Here is a 20,291-nt window from a genome sequence, read left to right on the forward strand (position 1 = left end):
AACATTTCACTTGCCTGTTCGGGAACCACAAAGCACATTCCACCAAATAGTTGTACTCTATTTCTGGTTTTACTGGTTAAAAATTGAGTTTTAACGTCCTTTCGAGGACTCGATTACTCATGCCCATCCCTCCTAGTAGGCTGTGCACTACTTTTGACCAGAGCTCTATAGGCACTGTAAAGGGAATGGGGTGCCATTTGGGATGCGGGTAAGAGGGTAATCATGGATGAAGTATTGTAGAGGGCTGCATTCCCACAGGATGCTCACGGGCATAACCCGCAGTCCCTGCAGTTATATCCACAGGAAGGGCAGGTAGGTAGCGGTGGGTTGAATAAAGAGAACGATGCATAAAAAAATCCCTTAAATGTGTAATTGTTGCACAATTCATATCTTTCATTATTTTTTATCTGAATTTCGTGCGTAGCCTAAGCTTTAGGGCCTAACTGCATTGTGCCAAATACCCACCAATTGCCAAATGCTTTTTGGGAGCTTGGACAGAAAAAGTTAACTTCGATCCACTGAGGCCAAAAGGACAATGTCAGAGTTTAACTCAATAAGACACAAGCTGCGAAACGGAGAGTTGAAAATAAATAGGAGGGCCAGAACTGTAGTTTTTTTGGGAAAGCTTTGGTGACGTGGTAAAATATGTGTGATGTTATACAAATTCAACAGTCACAAGATGGGGGGGACTTCAAAATGGCATGTCAAGGGAACTATATTGTTCAGATGGGTTAAATTGAGTAGCCTAACTGAAATTTTGGACACTGACTGTAGGTCTATAACACCTCACATACCCTAGTATAATATTAACTCCTGCAGAATAAAGCATTTTTCTTACAATAAAATGATACACCAAATGTATATTTTAACTCTGGAGAAATTATTTCTGCATCTTAAAATAATGAGTGTGTTTGTAAAGGAGCTATCTTTATCAGCATCATAAAAGCTGATAGTATTCAACCACAAAATATGCATCCAAGCCAAACTGAAATCTTATCAAAAACATGTTGGGTTGTTTTAACAGTTTAATTTCCTTGAAACTGGTCAAGCTGATGTCATTTGAAAATGTTGGAGAAATCTTTCCTGTTTTTTTTGTTTTTTTCCATTATTATTATTATTATTTTTTCTCCCCGGTCTCTAAATGTCCATGCTGGACGAGGGAAGCAGAGATGAAAGAAAAAAACGAATCTTACCAATGTTAACTAGATTGAAGCATTTTTTCGGTTAATTTATGACATTCTGGTGAGCAATTGTTTTGTCTCTAGGGCAACAATTAATGACAGAAGAGAAGCAGCATATAGGCTATCTAATTATAGACAAGTTGACTAACAAATAGCCTACCTAAATGTCGGAAATGATAAGCGAAAACAGGCGTAACAACAAAACAAAAACACTTCAAATAAATTGTTCTGCCATCTCTGACTGTACAACACATTTACTATATTTGCCGGTTAGGGTCTGGTGCAGAGCTCAGATTTTCACTATCACATATCGTCAGGCAGTTGCGAATGGGTAATTAGAAATTGTGAGTGGGTGTGGGTGAACAAACAGGTGATCCGCGCATCACTAGCACGTGCAGACAGGCAACTTTGGGATGAAACATTATTAGGCTACTTGGAAACGGTCATCTTTCTGTTTTGTAGGCTGTGTTAGCCAATCAACTGTATTAAAAGCACCTCTTTGTCACACAATTCACACACATCATTCGCTGCTTCAAGTTCAGTAGCACCTCTCCTGTCCTAGTTGGGCGTGCGAGATCAGGTGCGCCAATAGGCTGTACAGTGCATTCGGAAAGTATTCAGACCCCTTCACTTTTTCCACGTTTTGTTACGTTACAGCCTTAAAATTTATCAAATGTTTTTTTCCCCCTCATTAATCCACACACAATACCCCATAATGACAAAGCATAAACGTTTTTTTAGAAATGTTTGCTAATTTTATTAACATTTTTTACCCGGACATAACACATTTGCCTAAATATTCAGACCCTTTACCTAGTACTTTGGCAGCGATTACAGCCTTGAGTCTTCTTGGATATGACGGTACAAGCTTGGCACAACTGTATTTGGGGAGTTTCTCCCATTCTTGAGGAGCGTCGCTGCACAGCTTTTTTCAGGTCTTTCCAGAGATGCTCAAGTTTTGTTAGTTTATTTGAGGAGTAATTACCGTAAATTCCGGACTATAAGCCGCAACTTTTTTTTCCCAGGCTTTGAACCTTCGTGGCTTAAACATGGATTTTTCCTGCTTTCATTTTTTTTTCTCCAAAAAAACACATTCTGTGACGTGCTCAGTTTTTTGGCGGCATGAAGCTTTCATTAGACCAATGAAATTGCCGAACGGGTTAAGGTCAAACAACTTTTTTGTTTACTGTTTAGATTAAATCGAGCGCTCTCAAACTTCCCATCATTCTGATTACGGTAGTCATTTTGTCACCCTCATCATGGCAAAGACACGGAGAAATGCATATGATGCAGCTTTCAAGTTGAAGGCGATTGATCTGGCTGTTGGAAAAGGAAATAGAGCTGCTGCACAGGAGCTTGGTCTTAATGAGTCGATGATAAGACGTTGGAAACAGCAGCATGAGGAATTGACTGCAAAAAGACAACTAAAGCTTACTGCAAATTTTTATTTTTTGTTACAAGCCGTGTTTCGTTAAAGCCTGTGTAAAGTTAATTTGTTTCAATGTACCGGTAGGCACCTGCGACTTATAGACATGTGCGGCTTATTTATGTTCAAAATAAATGTATATATTTTTTAATTCAGTGGATGCAGCTTATATTCAGGTGCGCTTAATAGTCCGGAAATGATGGTAGACTGGCACCCACCTTCCTGTTTTAAATCAGTTGATTGTTTCCTTTATAACACACACATACCACCCCCACCACAAACTATCTACACCCATCATAGCCACTGCCCATATGAAGTCATTGCTGAAAAAGCTTTCTGGTCTTCACAGGAAGACATTATTGTGGGGCTTACAAAGACAGATGCAGGGTTGAGTGAGGGTGTGTGTGAAGTGTCTCAGTGCCATGGTAGTTAAGAACACTGTCAGCTTCCAGGCTTCATGCGTGGAGACTAGAGAGAAACCGTATGACCCGGTTGGGTAGTGGACGGGACTCACACTTAGACTCCACCCCAGGTGAATAGGAGCGTGTGTGTCTGAAATCTCAACATTCCCTATGAGTGAGTCATTGTATGTGGCTGTGTCAAATAAGTTATGTCACTTGTGCCGAATACAGGTGTAGACCTTAGTGAAATGCTTACTTACAAGCCTTTAACCAACAACTGCTAAGAATTACAAGTGTTAGGTAATAAATAGATAAGTAAAAAATGTAAATAACAAATAATTAAAGAGCAGCAGTAAAATAACAGTAGCGAGGCTATATACGATGGTTGTGGGCACAGGTTAATTGAGGTAATATTTACATGTGGGTATAGTTATTAAAGTGACTATGCATAGATAATAAACAGGGTCAGTGTGTCCATGTGTGTGTTTTTGCGTGTGTGTTTGTGGGTCCGAGTGTGGTCATTTAACCAGTGTCTTCTGTCCTAATGATGTCGCCCCCCCCCCCCCAGGCTGTCTGCTGTGGCCACGTGTCTGGACCTGCTGAAGCGCTGCTCTTCACTCTACAGAGAACTCGCTTCCTACTCGCACATCTTTCAGCCAATCACAACCCTGCTCTCCAAACATCTTCCAATCAAAACATATCCTGCAGCATTACAGGTGAGTGGAACTGTAGTGTCATCCAAAGACAACTTAGTTGGGCTGCCCTGGGTAAATGTTGCTGCAGTAAAACATTTCTCATGTTCTCAAAAGTTGAAGACCATTACAAAGTCTTGTGGTTTACAAATCAGGGATTAGTTAAATTAGTCAATCAAGCACTGTATTAATTAGTTTTTTTTGTTGCAAGAGGATAGTTGAGCATGTTCATTCCCTTCATCTGTCATTGAAACATTTACCAGGCTTAATAAATAGTAACAGTAAGGAGGTCAATGGCTTTACATGTCTTCCACTGGGCGGTGAACCTTGGAGTTTTTACATCTGATTACAAAAAAAACTACCTGTAATCAGTTATGTTACCAGAAAAAATCTAAATACTTTTGAAAACTAAATTACTTCTTGGATAACTTTTAAATTCGGAAAGGGTGTTTGCAAAAAAACATTAACAATGACATTGCATTGAAAATAAATAGGTGCAAATGTAAGTTTGTTCCAACTAAGCGAGTCTGACCACAAGTCAGAGACCACTATGCGTTTGATGGATCCCTCTTGTCTAATTCTAATGCAGGGGGTCCAATCTGTCCCGTGGGTGGTTTGAGTAGAAAAAAAGAAATAATGAACAGTCATACACATCGCTACAGAGCATCTCAAACATGCTCAGTGGTTGACATGTCTGGTGAGTATGCAGGCCTTGGAAGAACTGGGACATTTTCCAGAAATTGTCTACAGAACCTTGCCACATGGGGCCGTGCATTATCATGCTGAAACGTGAGGGCATGGCGGTGTATGGCCCTCAGGATCTCGTCACGGTATCTCTGTGCATTCAAATTGCCATAGTTAAACCAACAATGCAATTGTTGGTTTTTCATAGCTTATGCCTGCCCATATCATAACCCCACCGCCACCATGGAGCACTCTGTTCACAACGTTTGCAACAGAAAACTGCTCGTCCACACAACGCCTTACACATTCTGCCATCTGCCTGGTACAGTTGAAACCAGGATTCATCCGTAAAGAGCACACTTCTCCAGCCTGCCAGTGGCCATCGAAGGTGAGCATTTGCCCACTGATGTCAAAACCCTGGTGAGGACGACAACCATGCAGATGAGCTTCCCTGAGACAGTTTGTCCAGAATTTCTTTGGTTGTGCAAACCCACAGTTTCATCACCTGTCAGGGTGGCTGGTCTGACGATCCTGCAGGTGAAGAAGCTGAATGTGGAGGTCCTGGGTTGGCGTGCTTACACATGGTCTGCAGTTGTAAGACCGGTTGGACGTACATCCAAATTCTCTAAAGCAACTTTATGCAACTTCATTAAATAGTACCCGCAATACACCAGTCTCAATGTTAACAGTGAAGAGGCGAATCTGGGATGTTGGCCGCCTTGGCAGTTGCAAAGAAAAAGCCATATCTCGGACTGCCCAATAAAAAGAAAAGGTGGGCAAAAGAACAGACACTGAAAGAGGAAGATTTGAGGATTTCGGATCACAAAGAACATTCGTGAGATGCAGAAAAAATGAAACGATGCTGGAGGAGTGTGTGACGCCATCTGTCAAGCATGGTGGAGGCAATGTGAATGTCTGGGGTAAAAGGGATCTTGAAGGAAGGCTGTCACTCCATTTTGCAACGCCATGCCATACCCTGTGGATGGTGCTTAATTGGAGACAGTTTGCTCCTACAACAGGACAATGACCCAAAGCACAGCTCTAAACTATGCAAAACCTATTTAGGGAAGAAGCAGTCAGCTGGTGTTCTGTCTGTGCTGGCCACTCCATTATATAGTCACCGGATCTCAACCCTATTGAGCTGTTGTGGGAGCAGCTTGACCGTATGGTACATAAGAAGTGCCCATCAAGCCAATCCAACTTGTGGGAGGTGCTTCAGGAAGCATGGGGTGAAATCTCTTCAGATTAGTTTAACAAATTGACAGCAAGAATGCCAAAGGTCTGCAAGGCTGTAATTGTTGCAAATGGAGGATTCTTTGACGAAAGAAAAGTTTGAAGGACACCATTTTTTTAATTGAAAATAATTATTTATAACCTTGTCAATGTCTTGACTAGTTCCTATTCATTTTGCAACTCATTTCATATATGTTTTCATGGAAAACAAGGACATTTCTAAGTGACCCCCAAACTTTTGAATGTGTGTTCACACCTACTCATTCCAGGGTTTTTCTTTATTTTTTACTCTTTTCTACATTGTAGAATAATTAAATAACACATGAAATCATGTAGTAACTCAGTGTTCAAAAATAAAAATATATTTTACATTCTTCAAAGTAGCCACCCTTTGCCTTGATGGCTTTGCACACTCTTGGCATTCTCTCAACCAGCTTCACCTGGAATGCGTTTCCAACAAGGAGTTCCCACTAGGTATGCACGATATATCAGTGAACATATTGGAATTGGCCGACATTAGCTAAAAATGCCAACATCGGTATCGGCCCGATGTCTAGTTTAATGGCGATGCTAAAAAAAAAATGATGTCAAAGCTACCGTGCGTACCTATGTAACATAGGTTCATGACGTAATGACGCCACGTAAATATTTTGCGCTACACGTGCAACACAGCAGCCCACTGTCTGCTGTGTGGATCGAGCAGTCAACAAGTCGAGCAATCATTTGAAAGAGTAAGAACATTTCAGCGAGACAACTCAAAGGCGTAATCCATTAAAGCCAAGATAATGGAGTTCATTGCCCTTGACAATCAATTGTTCTCTGTCGTGGGTGATCACCGGTACTGGTCAAGCACCGGTACACACTTCCAAGTGTGCTATTTTTCAGATGTTGCCCTACCGGAGATACCCAGTAATGCTATTAGCTTCACAACATGCATACTACGGAATGCCGTTTGGGTCTTTGCGTGTCAAGAAAGATACAGTAGCACTGTCAAAGCTGTACAAAAAAGTCTGCAAACACCGTCCACGAACGATGTGTTTACAGTACAGCGTTGGTAAAGCATCATTTGTTTGACCGCGACTTCTGGGGTAGCTAGCTTTAGCTTGATACCTAGGTAGCACCAACACAACCAGCCTGAAATCAATGACCAGTAGAAACTGCAGTCATTTTCATTATTCTTAGCAATGATTTAGGAATACTTGTGAGTAAGTATTAGCTAGGTTGCCACTTGTTGTTTGCCTGTTGAAATTGAACTTCAGTTCATGAAAATAAATAGCTAGCCAGCTACTTAATCCTGTTGCCTAAAGCTAACGTTATAAGCAGCCAGCTAGCTTCATCTGGCTAGTGAGGTTCGACCGGTCCGGGTTATGTGTTGTGAAGCTAGCCACAATAAGGATTACACACAATAATGGAATTTGCTGTTTGACTTCAAAATAAAAGTATGTCATTGACAGTGATGCAAATGAACACATAGTAGAATTATTCTCACTTTTATTTTGAAGGTGAACCACAAATTCTACTATTGTGCCTAATCCTTATTGTGGCTAGCTTCACAAAACGTGCATCTTTTGACACGCAAAGACCCAAACGGCATTCCATAGAAATCCTGGTTGAGAATGAAACGAATAAACAAAGAAACAGCACCGCAAGTAAGTGAAATAAATAGGTTTTGATTATGTTTTACTGGTAGTGGGGACATACCAACAAAATAACTTTTTAGTGTGTGTAACCTTTTTATTTAACTAGGCGAGTCAGTTAAGAACAATTTCTTTTTTACAATGACGGCCCGGACGACGCTGGCCAATTGTACGCCGCCCTATGGGACTCCCAATCACGGCCGGATGTGATACAGCCTTGATTCGAACCAGGGACCAGTGACACCTCTTGCACTGAGATGCAGTGCCTTAGACCGCTGTGTGTGTGTGTGCTAGAGGTCGACCGATTTAATCGGAAGGGCCGATTTAAAGTTTTCATAACAATCGGCGATCGGTATTTTTGGCCACCGAATTGCCTTTTTTATATATATATATATATATATATATATATACTATATATATATATATATATATATATATATATATATATATATATATATATATATATATATATATATATATATTTATTATTTATTTATTATTTATTTAAATATTTATTTATATATATTATTATTATTTTTTACACCTTTATTTAACTAGGCAAGTCAGATTAAGAACACATTCTTATTTTCAATGACGGCCTAGGAACGGGGGTTAACTGCCTTGTTCAGGGGGGATTCGTTTTTGCAACCTTCCGGTTACTAATCCAATCCAACGCACGAGGACCCTGCATGGCAGGCTGACTACCTGTTACGCGAGGGCAGCAAGAAGCCAAGTTAAGTTGCTAGCTAGCATTAAACTTAGTTTTTTTTATAAGATGTCAATCTTAACATAATCACTAGTTAACTACACATGGTTGATGATATTACTAGTTTATCTAACGTGTCCTGCGTTGCATGTAATTGATGCGGTGCCTGTTAATTTATCATTGAATCATAGCCTATTTCGCCAAACGGGTGTTGCTTTAACAAGCGCATTTGTGAAAAAAGCAGTGTCATTGCACCAATGTACCTAACCATAAACATCAATGCCTTTCTTTAAAATGAATAAACAAGTATATATTTTTAAACCTGCATATTTTGTTAATATTGCCTGCTAACATGAAATTGTCACATCTCTAGCATTCATTGCACGCAGAGTCAGGGTATATGCAATAGTTTGGGCCGCATGGCTCGTTGCGAACTAATTTGCCAGAATTTTACGTAATTATGACATAACATTGACATGACATAACATAACTCGTAAGCATTCATTCAGACAACACTTTTGTGCGTTTTGCCAGCAGCTCTTCGCTGTGATTCAAGCTGTTTATGACTTCAAACCGGGTGGGTATAATTTGTGGAACGTTCCAACAGGAATCTATTCCAAAAACTTCGTAAATAACAAGGTTGCCAAAAAACAACGCATACGAAGTTGTATAGCGGCAGAATAAGATACCGGGTAGTGAGTGGTCTATTTCATTGCGTTTTTCACTCATCACGTTTATTCCGAAAAATGTCTGTCCTCACTCTGGTTGCCTATAGACAAACATTAAGAATAAGCTACGTGGTGAGTTGATGCCTATTCGGCAGCTAGTTAGCTAGGTTTGTATGCTTTGCTACTTTGTATGCGTTGTTGGTTGGCAACCTTTTACTTTACGTTTTTTGTATCAGATTCCTGTTGGAACGTTCCACAAATGATACCCACCCCTTCAAGCCTGTCAACTCCCAAGATTAGGCTGATGTAATCGATGTGAAATGGCTAGCTAGTTAGCGGGGTGCACGCTAATAGCGTTTCAAACGTCACTCACTCTGAGACTTGGAGTAGTTGTTTCCCTTCCTCTGCATAGGTAACGCTGCTTCGAGGGTGGCTGTTGTCGATGTGTTCCTGGTTCAAGCCCAGGTAGGGGCGATGAGAGGGACGGAAGCTATACTGTTACACTGGCAATACTAAAGTGCCTATAAGAACATCCAGTAGTCAAAGGTATATGAAATACAAATCATATAGAGAGAAATAGTCCTATAATTTCTATAATAACTACAACCTAAAACTTACCTGGGAATATTGAAGACTCATGTTAAAAGGAACCACCAGCTTTCATATGTTCCCATGTTCTGAGCAAGGAACTTAAACCTTAGCTTTTTTACATGGCACATATTGCACTTTTACTTTCTTCTACAACACTTTGTTTTGCATTATTTAAACCAAATTGAACATGTTTCATAATTTATTTGAGGCTAAATTGATTTTATTGATGTATTATATTAAGTTAAAATAAGTGTTCATTCAGTATTGTTGTAATTATCATTATTATAAATAAATAAACAAAAACAAAACAATCGGCCGATTAATTGGTATCGGCTTTTTTTGGTCCTCCAATAATCGGTATCAGCGTTGAAAAATCATAATCAGTCGACCTCTAGTGTGTGTGTGAACTATTTAACTGTACTAGAATGCTTAAAAGGCCGCTAAAAGATGTACTATCAGTTATCGGTATCGTTTTTTTTGGCAAGGAAAATATTGGATATCGGTATAGGACAAAAATGTAATATCGGTGCATAACTTATTCCCACATGCTGAGCACTTGTTGGCTGCTTTTCCTTCACTCTGCGGTCCAACTCATCCCAAACCATCACAATTGGGGTGTGGTCTGGGGATTGTGGAGGCCAGGTCATCTGATGCAGCACTCCATCACTCTCCTTGGTCAAATAGCCCTTACACAGCCTGGAGGTAGGTATGTTGGGTCATTGTCCTGTTGAAAAACAAATGACAGTCCCACTAAGCGCTAACCAGATGGGTTGGTGTATCGCTGCAGAATGCTGTGGTATCCATGCTGGTTAAGTGTGCCTTGAATTCTAAATAAATCACTGTGTCACCAGCAAAGCACCACCACACCACCACCTCGATGCTTCACGGTGGGAACCACCCATTCGGAGATCATCCCTTCACCTACTATGCATCTCACAAAGACACTGCAGTTGGAACCAAAAATAATTTGGACTCATCAGACCAAATTACAGATTTCCACCAGTCTAATGTCCGTTACTTGTGTTTCTTGGCCCAAGCAAGTCTCTTCTTCTTATTGGTGTCCTTTACTAGTGGTTTCTTTGCAGCAATTCAACCATGAAGGACCTCATTCACGCAGTCTCCTCTGAACAGTTGATGTTGAGGTGTGTCTGTTACTTGAACTTTGAAGCATTTATTTTGGCTGCAGTCTGAGGTGCAGTTAACTAATGAACTTATCTGCAGCAGATGCAACTGTGGGTCTTCCTTTCCTGTGGCGGTCCTCATGAGAGCCAGTTTTGTCATAGCGCTTGATGGTGTTTGCGACTGCATTTGAAGAAACTTTCAAAGTTCTTAATGTTCCTTATTGACTGACCTTCATGTCTTAATGTAATGGACTGTCGTTTCTCTTTTTTTCTTATTTGAGCTGTTCTTGCCATAATATGGACTTGGTCTTTTACTACATAGAGCTATCTTCTGTATACCAACCATACCTTGTCACAACCCAACTGATTGGCTCAAACGTATTAAGAAGGAAAGAAATTCCACATATTCACTTTTAACAAGGCACACCTGTTAATTGAGATGCTTTCCAGGTGACTACCTCATGAAGCTGGTTGAGAGAATGCCAAGTGTGCAAAGCTGTCATCAAGGCAAAGGGTGGCTACTTTGAAGAATCTCAAATATAAAATATATTTTGATTTGTGTAAAACTTATGGTTACTACATGATTCCATACGTGTTATTTCATAAGTTTTGATGTTTTCACTATTATTTTACAATGTAGAAAATAGTAAAAAATAAAGAAACCCTTGACTGGTACTGTATATATAAATCTAACCAATTTACAGTATGGTCGTCCAGGCCTCGTTGAAGACAGAATGCGGCCCCGGGGGGAAATTACCTCTGTTCTAATGCCTCTTAAGGGTAAAGTAATCCAAAATTATCAAAGTAATTAGATTACCTTACTGGGTTTGGGTAACCTAAAGGTTACGTTACTGATTAACAATTTTGGACTGTTAACTAGTAACTATAACTGGGAACATTTAGAAAGTAACCTACCCTGCCCGTGGTCCGTGTCACGGTTAATTTTATAAGGAGAATTTTAGTTTCCGTTTACTTCCTGAATTGACTGACTTGAAATGGGAATTGACCCCCAAACTTGGACTACCCCTCACCTGATACTATAGTCAGTCCTTGTTTTTTTCCCATCTTGGAATGGGAATAGGGGTAAAGCAGTATATAAATTACCTTCACACAGGCTAGCAAGATGCTTATTACAATGGAGCATTGTCACAGTTCAGCTGCTCACCCTCACAGAAATACTCACTATTTCACCACTAGTTGCAATTGATGTAGGATTTGTTTACTTGCAAGTTGTCTTCCACATGGTGTTTTTGTAGAGGAGTTTTTTTTACTACATATTGAAATGTAATTTATAGGCCGGGTAACTAACTATAAAGCACGTTGTCACAGTTGGGTGTAAAAATGGCTTTATAAATGACATTTGATTTTAAATTTGCTTTGTGCTGTTTCAATTTGTATGGTAACTGTTTCAGTGTAATATTTTCCTAACATTTAACCTTTCATTTATCTGGTTCAGTATTGATGTTAATTGTATGCTTTCAATTTTCTAATATTGAGCACTTTTCTTTTATCTTCTTGTCCCAGGACCTTCATGGGGAAATCCTTGCGGCCATATCCGGTTCACTGATGTCACGTCCTCTCCTGGTGTTTGAGAAGAAGAAACCCATTCCCCTCAAACTGTTCACACCAAAGATTGTAGAAGTGTGAGTGAGACCTCCTAAATTCAGTTATTTGTGTGGAGAAAAAGAAAGCGATTGTATTCCCTTGTAATGTTATCTTCGATCCAAGATTGTAGTGTGAGACTCATCTTCAGTTATTTGCGTAGCATTATCCCCCCTGAAGATTAAATTTTTTATATAACCTTTATTTAACTAGGCAAGTTAGTTAAGGAACAAATTCTTATTTATGATGGCCCACTGGGGAACAGTGGGTTTAACTGCGTTGTTCAGGGGCAAAATGACAGATTTTCACCTTGTCAGCTCGGGGATTCGATCTAGCAACCTTTCGGGTACTGGCCCAACGCTCTAACCACTAGGCTACCTGCCACCCCAGATTAAGATTAAGATAGAGAAGGATTGTAATTCCCTTGTAGTGTCACATGCACCCATTTGGCTTACATCATAGATTGTAGAAAGATTGTGTGAAACTAAATTCATTTATGTATAACAAACGCCTATGAAAATTGGAGTACAAAAGAACTATGTTCCCCTGTAGTGTCACCTTCCATTTTGTAAACCTCTCAATTCCAGGCTGGACTATGGGAAAAAGCGAGGGAACACAAAGGAGGAGAGGGAGAAGGAAAGGTTGAACCACAAGTATAAGAAAGAGTTCAAGGGAGCTCTGAGAGAGATCCGTAAAGACACCCGCTTCCTGGCCCGAGAGAAACTCAACGAGGTCATGGGCAGGTCTGTATGACATTACATACACTTATCACTATAACTAACACATGCCAGAGTCTGGTCTAGTGGTAGCGCTGCCAACTCCTGACTACATACCCCTTGGTGATGGGTATTTGAGCCCCGTCTTGGCCACTTTCCGTTCTGTGCCCTTCACCTTTCTACTACCCCCCCGCTTAACCTTTGTTCTTTTATTTAAAAAAATACTTTGAAATATATGGACTTTTTTTTCATGTGCAGATGACCTGATATTTTTTTGCTTCCCTCTTTGTGTGTAGGGATGCGGAAAGGAAGAGGAAGGTGAAGGAGCTTTTTGGCAGTCTGGCCACCCAGGAGGGGGAGTGGAAGGCTCTGAAGAGAAGGAAGAACAGCAGACACTGACCTATTCAAAACGGCCTTGTATTGTCAGTTACAAACTTTGTAGTATTTTCTATTGTACTTTTGTTTTCAACATTGCTAAATAAAATTGCTGAGAACAACGTGCATGATTTGTATTAATTTGTGGATATCATCATCCTTTTCATGTTATGAATTACAATTTGTACAATGTCACACATTTTCTAAATGTACAATGTTTCTAATTTGCAAAACGTACAATATGTTAATTTACAGAACTTGTTACAAATTCCAATTTGTTAACGTTAGCTAGGCTTGGATGCTAAAGTTGTCTGTGGTTAGATTCAAACATGCAACCTTTGGGGAGCTAGATGTTTGCATTATACACCCACCCAACCACCCTACTTTAGTTTTTGCTTTATGTGTAACCATACCAAACGTAACATTTCAAAAATAATTTGAGTGTCCCGGATATATGTGTACTATGTTATGTCTAGTCTGAGACCTGTCGTGGAATTATTGTAATCAAAAGGAGACTTACATTTCTTCAAAACAAGTCGCTCTGGATAAGAGTGTCTGCTAAATGACGTAAATGTGAACTTTATTTAATTACTGTAGTAATGGGGCTTGTCAACGAGCCCCCCCGTAGGAAATTCGTTGAGATCCCACCAAGCGGATTTGAGCCACAGAATTTTATAGCAAAGTCCATCCTCCTGGATGTTCATGACAAACAGCAGATGTATGGAATGGGTCACAATGTTATGATTCGTATGAAAGATACCAATAATTCTCCGCAAATAGTATCGGCTGTAAAACTTCTCACTGTGTAGAGACCAGGTTCTGGCCCTGGAGCCATCTCCCCTTGGTACCCAGTACAGAAACATTAACTCATGCTATGGAATGCGGTCTTGTTAGGCTTATCACCCAAAGACCACGTACATCTTCTGTCAAATCTCCCAGAGGCCCACTTTCAGTCCAAACACATAGATTAGTGTTCTAAAAAAAATTTACGATTCTTTTGCATAAAACAAGCATTTGATGCAATAACAGTATTCTAACAATCTTGTAATTCCTGTTCTGACAGATCAGCCTGGTTGACTTTGTAATCTTACCATGTACATCAAAAAAAAATGCTTTTGTTCAAAGTATTAAACATTATCTTTGTATTTATGTTGCTTTCATTTCATGTGAGTGGAAAGGTTTTAGTGTTTCCCCACGTTTCAGTGTGCTGTAACAATTTCTAGTCATGTTTTGGTTATTCTAATACAAAGTGGTTGGGAGCTCCTACATCTCTGACAACCCCAGACATCATTTTAGACAAAGTATTAAAAGATTAAAAATCAATACCAGAAACAAAACCCAGTTGTATGCACTCAAGTTAAGCTTTATTATGTAGTAGTGGGTATACATTTATGTAAACGGCTTCAGTTATCTTACATAAAATGGGTGAGTCACAAGGTTTAAATTAAAATAAAGGGAATGTTTTTGTTTGAGGAGTTAACCATGAGTAGGGTGCTCCAGCATTCGAGAGAGGTTGACCGGGTCGGGCAGGATTTGGAGCGACCGATGACGAGGGCTGGTCAGGGGAGCGGAAGCTGTGATGGGTAGAACTTGGGGAGAAGGTAGGGTGCTGAGGGCCTGAGTGGGGAGTGTTGAAAGGGGTGGGTGGGGGAGGTACGAGGGTTGGACGGGGGGAGATTGGGTAGGGGAGGGAGAAGTTGGCAGGGGCAATTAAGTCTGTGAGGGCTGACGGGTGGGAGAGACGGTAGGGTGCTCAGGCAGACAGTCTGGCAGCTGTGTGGGTCTCCACACTGAGGTGGTCCTCTCTGTGACCGCTCCTACATGGAGGAGAAAAAGGTTTCATATGGAGGATTGAATCAGTACATGGCCTGATAGTAAACGGCACAATTGAAAGTGACGAAATTATAAGGTGGGTACCTTTTTTTATTTGAAGTTCTCTCTCTCGAATGATATTTGGACACCTACAAATATAATAAATGTTTCAGTTATGCAGTATTGAAAGTGTGAACAGTGCTTTGGTATTGCAAGTAAATATTCAAATAATTTTTTGATGTAAACACATTTTCCTTTAAGCCTTAGCATCACAACAAGCCATAAAGCCATCCAGTCAGTCACACAACTTTCACTGTAGCTCATTCTCTACAACAAGCACCACTTAGACTTTGAGGACACTACTGTTACCCATCCATCGGTGATCAACCCACCTTAAGCTTCTGGCTCTTTCCCTGCCGAGATCCCCAGTCTGCTCTCTTCTCCCTCCAGCAGCTTCCTGTAGACGGCTATCTCGGCATCCAGCTTCAGCTTGATGTGCAGCAGCTCCTGGTAGTCAGCCAGGTACTTGCCCATCTCCAGCTTGGTCTCGCAGAGTTGGTTTTCCAGCTGGGCAATGATGCCCTCCAGGCCTCCGACCTTATCCATGTGGGCCATCTCCATGTCCTCCAGCTGCTGCTCCAGGGCCATGTTGCGTGCCCTCAGCCCATCAATCTGGTTCTGGAGGTCTGTCACCTGGTTGTGGAAAGTGGTGATCTCTTCTTTAATCGACTTCATCTGCACTTCTTTCTTGCCGGCAACCTCTTTGAGGGTTTCGAACTTGCCCTTGTACCACTTCTCGGCTTCTTGTACGTTTTTGGCCGCCACAGCCTCGATCTCGGCACGCATGTTGCGCAGATATGCGGCCAGGTCTGGGCGGTCACCGTCAATTTCCGCAGTCACCTTGGAGTCCTCGATCTGCTTCATGAGGTCGGCGACTTCCTCGTCGTGAAGCTTCTTGAGGAACTCAATCTCGGCCACCAGCTGTTCGACACGCTTTTCAAGCTCCGCCTTCTGCAGGGTGGCATTGTCTACGTCTTGACGGAACTCCCTCAGGATCATCTCTGCCTCATCTGGAGATGGATAAACGGGGGAGATGAGTAGATGTTTTAAAACATTACAACAACAATGTTATTATACTATTGGGATCAGATTCACTTGGTGTATGTAGACAATACATTGGCTGATCATACACCCCTACGAGTACAAAAAATCTCAATCAACCAACGGTATGTCTAGAAACATTGTGTAGTCAAATTTGACATTTGATTATTCAAGGAACAAAATCATAACTAGAAATCCTGCGTTCTTCATGGAAATTTGGTTTATATCATCATACAATAATGTCAATATAGAAGACGATCGAGATCAGTAGATCTCCCCAGCCAGTGATCAGTGTGGGACTGGTACCATACCTTTCAGTGCCAGCTCCTCTTCCAGTTTCAGCCTCCACACCTCCACATCCTCCTCAATGTATCCCCTCTCGATATCAGCAGCTCCCTTCTCATTGGTCAAAGATTCAATCAGCTCCCTCATCTCCTTGAACTTGAGTTCATACTCTTCTCCGATGCCGGTGGGGCCTCCCTTGAAGCGGCCCTGTAGGGCGGCGAGCTCTGCAGTCAGCTGAGCGTTCCTCTGTTCAAGGGCCTGAACCTTCTCGATGTAGCCGGCGAACCTCACGTTCAGCTCCTGCATCTCCTCCTTCTCGTTGGCATGCTGCTGGTGTATCTCTGTGCCGATTTCCACGGCAGAGGATAAATTGCCACCCTGGTACCCGGACCGTCCACGGTTGTTGTACGAGGAACCGCGACACCGGGAGGGAGAGGGGCTCTGGACCCGCATACTGCCTCGAGAGCCACTCACCTGCAGTGACTGGGATTTCTGGGAATAGGAAGCTCCTCTCATGTTTGCTTCTCAGTGTGTTACAAAGTGTGTTCTAGAATCAGATTTTGTTTCTTGAGTATAGTTCCAATTCCACCAAAAAGGATTTGAAGGCCTCTTGTGTTCTCTTTCTTTGCTGGCTGGCCCACCTTGCTACTGTACTGACAGTCTCTCAGATCGACCCGTGTCTTTTATAGGGCCACAAAGAATGTCTCGGACTCCCTTGAAACTCTCGCAGGGTTTTGACATGTTTTAAATGTGGATCATCACTCTCTTCCAAAGACCTGCAGCACAACAGTCTTCATTAGCTAGCTAGCATTGCATTGTTAGTAGCGGTGACGGGTGGAGTTTGTGCGGCCCACGCCTCCGTGTGAAATAGTGATATGAGGATGTATGCCCGCTATTTTTCACTCTTACTTAGGGCACTGCTAGGGACTCGGGAGGGTATGGAGGCCATCAAGCACATTGGGAAACACTGACGAAGTGACGGTTCTTTGGCAACAGATTTTCTTGTAAGACTTTCCAACACAGCCCCACGGAAGCCTCTCTCACACAATCAAGATGTCAGACACCATTGCAGTGGAGACATTCTTTGAACAATTAACCATCTCCAAGAATAACAAGAGTCTTCCTAATGCTGGGAACGGTATTAAGGAGAGCATTAGGGTAATGCTTCATTTGAGTTTCCATGTAGTCTCAGGATAATGTGTCATGACAAATAAGGTTATAATGATAGTAAATCTATTCCTTGATATTTTAGATTATATTGCCTCTATTAGTGCACCGTAAGAAAAGCCTATATTAGAACTATGGACAACCCATATTTGTCAGTAAAATGGTCTAAAGCACATGCAACTGCGCGCTATTGGAATGTTTGGAGATGTTTAAAAGTTGTAATCTGAACTGTCAAAAATGGAAATCTGCATTTCATGAGACAATTGGTTTCTTTCGTTTTTACAGTTCGCTCGCACACTTGAATCACATTGAAATCCCTTTACAACCCCTCCTTTCATGACATTTTCACTCATCTCTTCATTCATGGACATGCAATTACTTTAGTTGGCCAAATGGTGAAGTAAACCTCTTGTATTATCTAACATTAGCTATGTATTACATAGCTAAATGTGTGGTTTGTCTATGTGGGTGTATCTGTATCTGTGTGATCCCTCCAGCCCAAGTTGTCAGTCCCCTGTGAGGGCTCTACATTCATGTGAGAGACGCAGGTGTAGAAGCACATGTCTTCACCAAATGAGGAATTAATACATTGATATACCACATGTTTAGTAGTGAGTCATGTTTAGCTTGCTGCTGGCATTAGTGTGATGTGGGTGTATCTGTATGCTGCCTCCATGCCTATAGCACCATACTCATTCCATTGTGAAGGCCTCAATCTTTGGTCTTCTCTTGACCAGAGAGAGGGTGAATAAATACCTCATGTTCAGTAGGTAGCAATCAAATCAAAATAAAATCAAATGTATTTATATAGCCCTTCTTACATCAGCTGATATATCAAAGTGCTGTACAGGAACCCAGCCTAAAACCCCAAACAGCAAGCAATGCAGGTGTAGAAGCACGGTGGCTAGGAAAAACTCCCTAGAAAGGCCAAAACCTAGGAAGAAACCTAGAGAGGAACCAGGCTATGAGGGGTGGCCAGTCCTCTTCTGGCTGTGCCGGGTGGAGATTATAACAGAACATGGCCAAGATGTTCAAATGTTCATAAATGACCAGCATGGTCAAATAATAATCACAGTAGTTGTCGAGGGTGCAGCAAGTCAGCACCTCAGGAGTAAATGTCAGTTGGCTTTTCATAGCCGATCATTGAGAGTATCTCTACCGCTCCTGCTATCTCTAGAGAGTTGAAAACAGCAGGTCTGGGACAGGTAGCACGTCCGGTGAACAGGTCAGGGTTCCATAGCCGCAGGCAGAACAGTTGAGACTGGAGCAGCAGCACGGCCAGGTGGACTGGGGACAGCAAGGAGTCATCATGCCAGGTAGTCCTGAGGTATGGTCCTAGGGCTCAGGTCCTCCAAGAGAGAGAAAGAAAGAGAGAATTAGAGAGAGCATACTTAATTTCACACAGGACACCGGATAAGACAGGAGAAATACTCCAGATATAACAGACTGACCCTAGCCCCCGACACATAAACTACTGCAGCATAAATACTGGTGGCTGAGACAGGAGGGGTCAGGAGACACTGTGGCCCCATCCGATGATACCCCCGGACAGGGCCAAACAGGCAGGATATAACCCCACCCACTTTGCCAAAGCACAGCCCCCACACCACTAGAGGGATATCTTCAACCACCAACTTACCATCCTGAGACGAGGCCGAGTATAGCCCACAAAGATCTCCGCCACGGCACAACCCAAGGGGGGGCGCCAACCCAGACAGGAAGACCACGTCAGTGACTCAACCCACTCAAGTGACGCACCCCTCCTAGGGACGGCATGGAAGAGCACCAGTAAGCCAGTGACTCAGCCCCTGTAATAGGGTTAGAGGCAGAAAATCCCAGTGGAGAGAGGGGAACCGGCCAGGCGGAGACAGCAAGGGCAGTTCGTTGCTCCAGAGCCTTTCCGTTCACCTTCACACTCCTGGGCCAGACTACAATCAATCATATGACCTACTGAAGAGATGAGTCTTCAATAAAGACTTAAAGGTTGAGACCGAGTCTGCGTCTCTCACATGGGTAGGCAGACCATTCCATAAAAATGGAGCTATAGGAGAAAGCCCTGCCTCCAGCTGTTTGCTTAGAAATTCTAGGGACAATTAGGAGGCCTGCGTCTTTTGACCGTAACGCTACGGTCACAAGACGCAGGCCTCCTAATTGTCCCTAGAATATGTAGGTATGTACAGCAGGACCAAATCGGAAAGATAGGTAGGAGCAAGCCCATGTAATGCTTTGTAGGTTAACAGTAAAACCTTGAAATCAGCCCTTGCCTTAACAGGAAGCCAGTGTAGGGAGGCTAGCACTGGAGTAATATAGATCACATTTTTTGGTTCTAGTCAGGATTCAAGCAGCCGTATTTAGCACTAACTGAAGTTTATTTTGTGCTTTATCCGGGTAGCCGGAAAGTAGAGCATTGCAGTAGTCTAACCTAGAAGTAACAAAAGCATGGATACATTTTTCTGCATCATTTTTGGACAGAAAGTTTCAGATTTTTTGCAATGTTACGTAGATGGAAAAAAGCTGTCCTTGAAACAGTTTTGATATGTTCGTCAAAAGAGAGATCAGGGTCCAGAGTAACGCCGAGGTCCTTCACAGTTTTATTTGAGACGACTGTACAACCATTAAGATTAATTGTCAGATTCAACAGAAGATCTCTTTGTTTCTCTGCACCTAGAACAAGCATCTCTGTTTTGTCCGAGTTTAAAAGTAGAAAGTTTGCAGCCATCCACTTCCTTATGTCTGAAACACAGGCTTCTAGCGAGGGCAATTTTCATTGAAATGTACAGCTGTGTGTCATCCGCATAGCAGTGAAAGTTAACATTATGTTTTCGAATGACATCCCCAAGAGGTAAAATATATAGTGAAAACGGAACCTTGAGGAACACCGAAATTTACAGTT

At 41.8% G+C, this 20,291-nt stretch overlaps 2 protein-coding genes across 3 annotated transcripts in view; one reads left to right on the plus strand and one right to left on the minus strand.

Annotated features, from left to right (window-relative positions):
* Positions 1-13,159, plus strand: part of nop14 (NOP14 nucleolar protein homolog (yeast)) — a 30,825-nt gene extending 17,666 nt beyond the window's left edge. For both annotated transcript variants that reach the window (XM_014124428.3, NM_001139917.1), the window contains 4 exon segments: positions 3,577-3,724; positions 11,865-11,983; positions 12,530-12,685; positions 12,955-13,159. In XM_014124428.3, coding sequence (XP_013979903.3) covers positions 3,577-3,724; positions 11,865-11,983; positions 12,530-12,685; positions 12,955-13,057 — 526 coding nt within the window. In that variant the 3' untranslated portion in view covers positions 13,058-13,159.
* Positions 13,160-14,543: 1,384 nt separating this feature from the next.
* LOC106561351 (vimentin) lies at positions 14,544-16,892 on the minus strand. The gene is made up of 4 exons (XM_014125205.3): positions 16,258-16,892; positions 15,238-15,915; positions 14,951-14,994; positions 14,544-14,850 (listed from the first exon to the last, which is right to left on the minus strand). The coding sequence occupies exons 1-2, from the start codon at positions 16,745-16,747 to the stop codon at positions 15,239-15,241; spliced, it is 1,167 nt and encodes a 388-aa protein (XP_013980680.1). The 5' UTR covers positions 16,748-16,892; the 3' UTR covers positions 14,544-14,850; positions 14,951-14,994; position 15,238.
* Positions 16,893-20,291: the final 3,399 nt, after the last annotated feature.

Source organism: Salmo salar, chromosome 01 (assembly GCF_965601325.2).
Source record: "Salmo salar chromosome 01, fSalSal1, whole genome shotgun sequence".
NCBI classification, from domain to species: domain Eukaryota; kingdom Metazoa; phylum Chordata; class Actinopteri; order Salmoniformes; family Salmonidae; genus Salmo; species Salmo salar.

Excerpts from the sequence above, each read along its gene's own strand:
- LOC106561351 (XM_014125205.3), bottom strand. The coding sequence starts at position 16,747 with ATGAGAGGAGCTTCCTATTCCCAGAAATCCCAGTCACTGCAGGTGAGT. Across the intron at positions 15,916-16,257 it reads AGAGGAGCTGGCACTGAAAG|ATGAGGCAGAGATGATCCTG; the intron begins GTATGGTACCAG and ends ATCCATCTCCAG.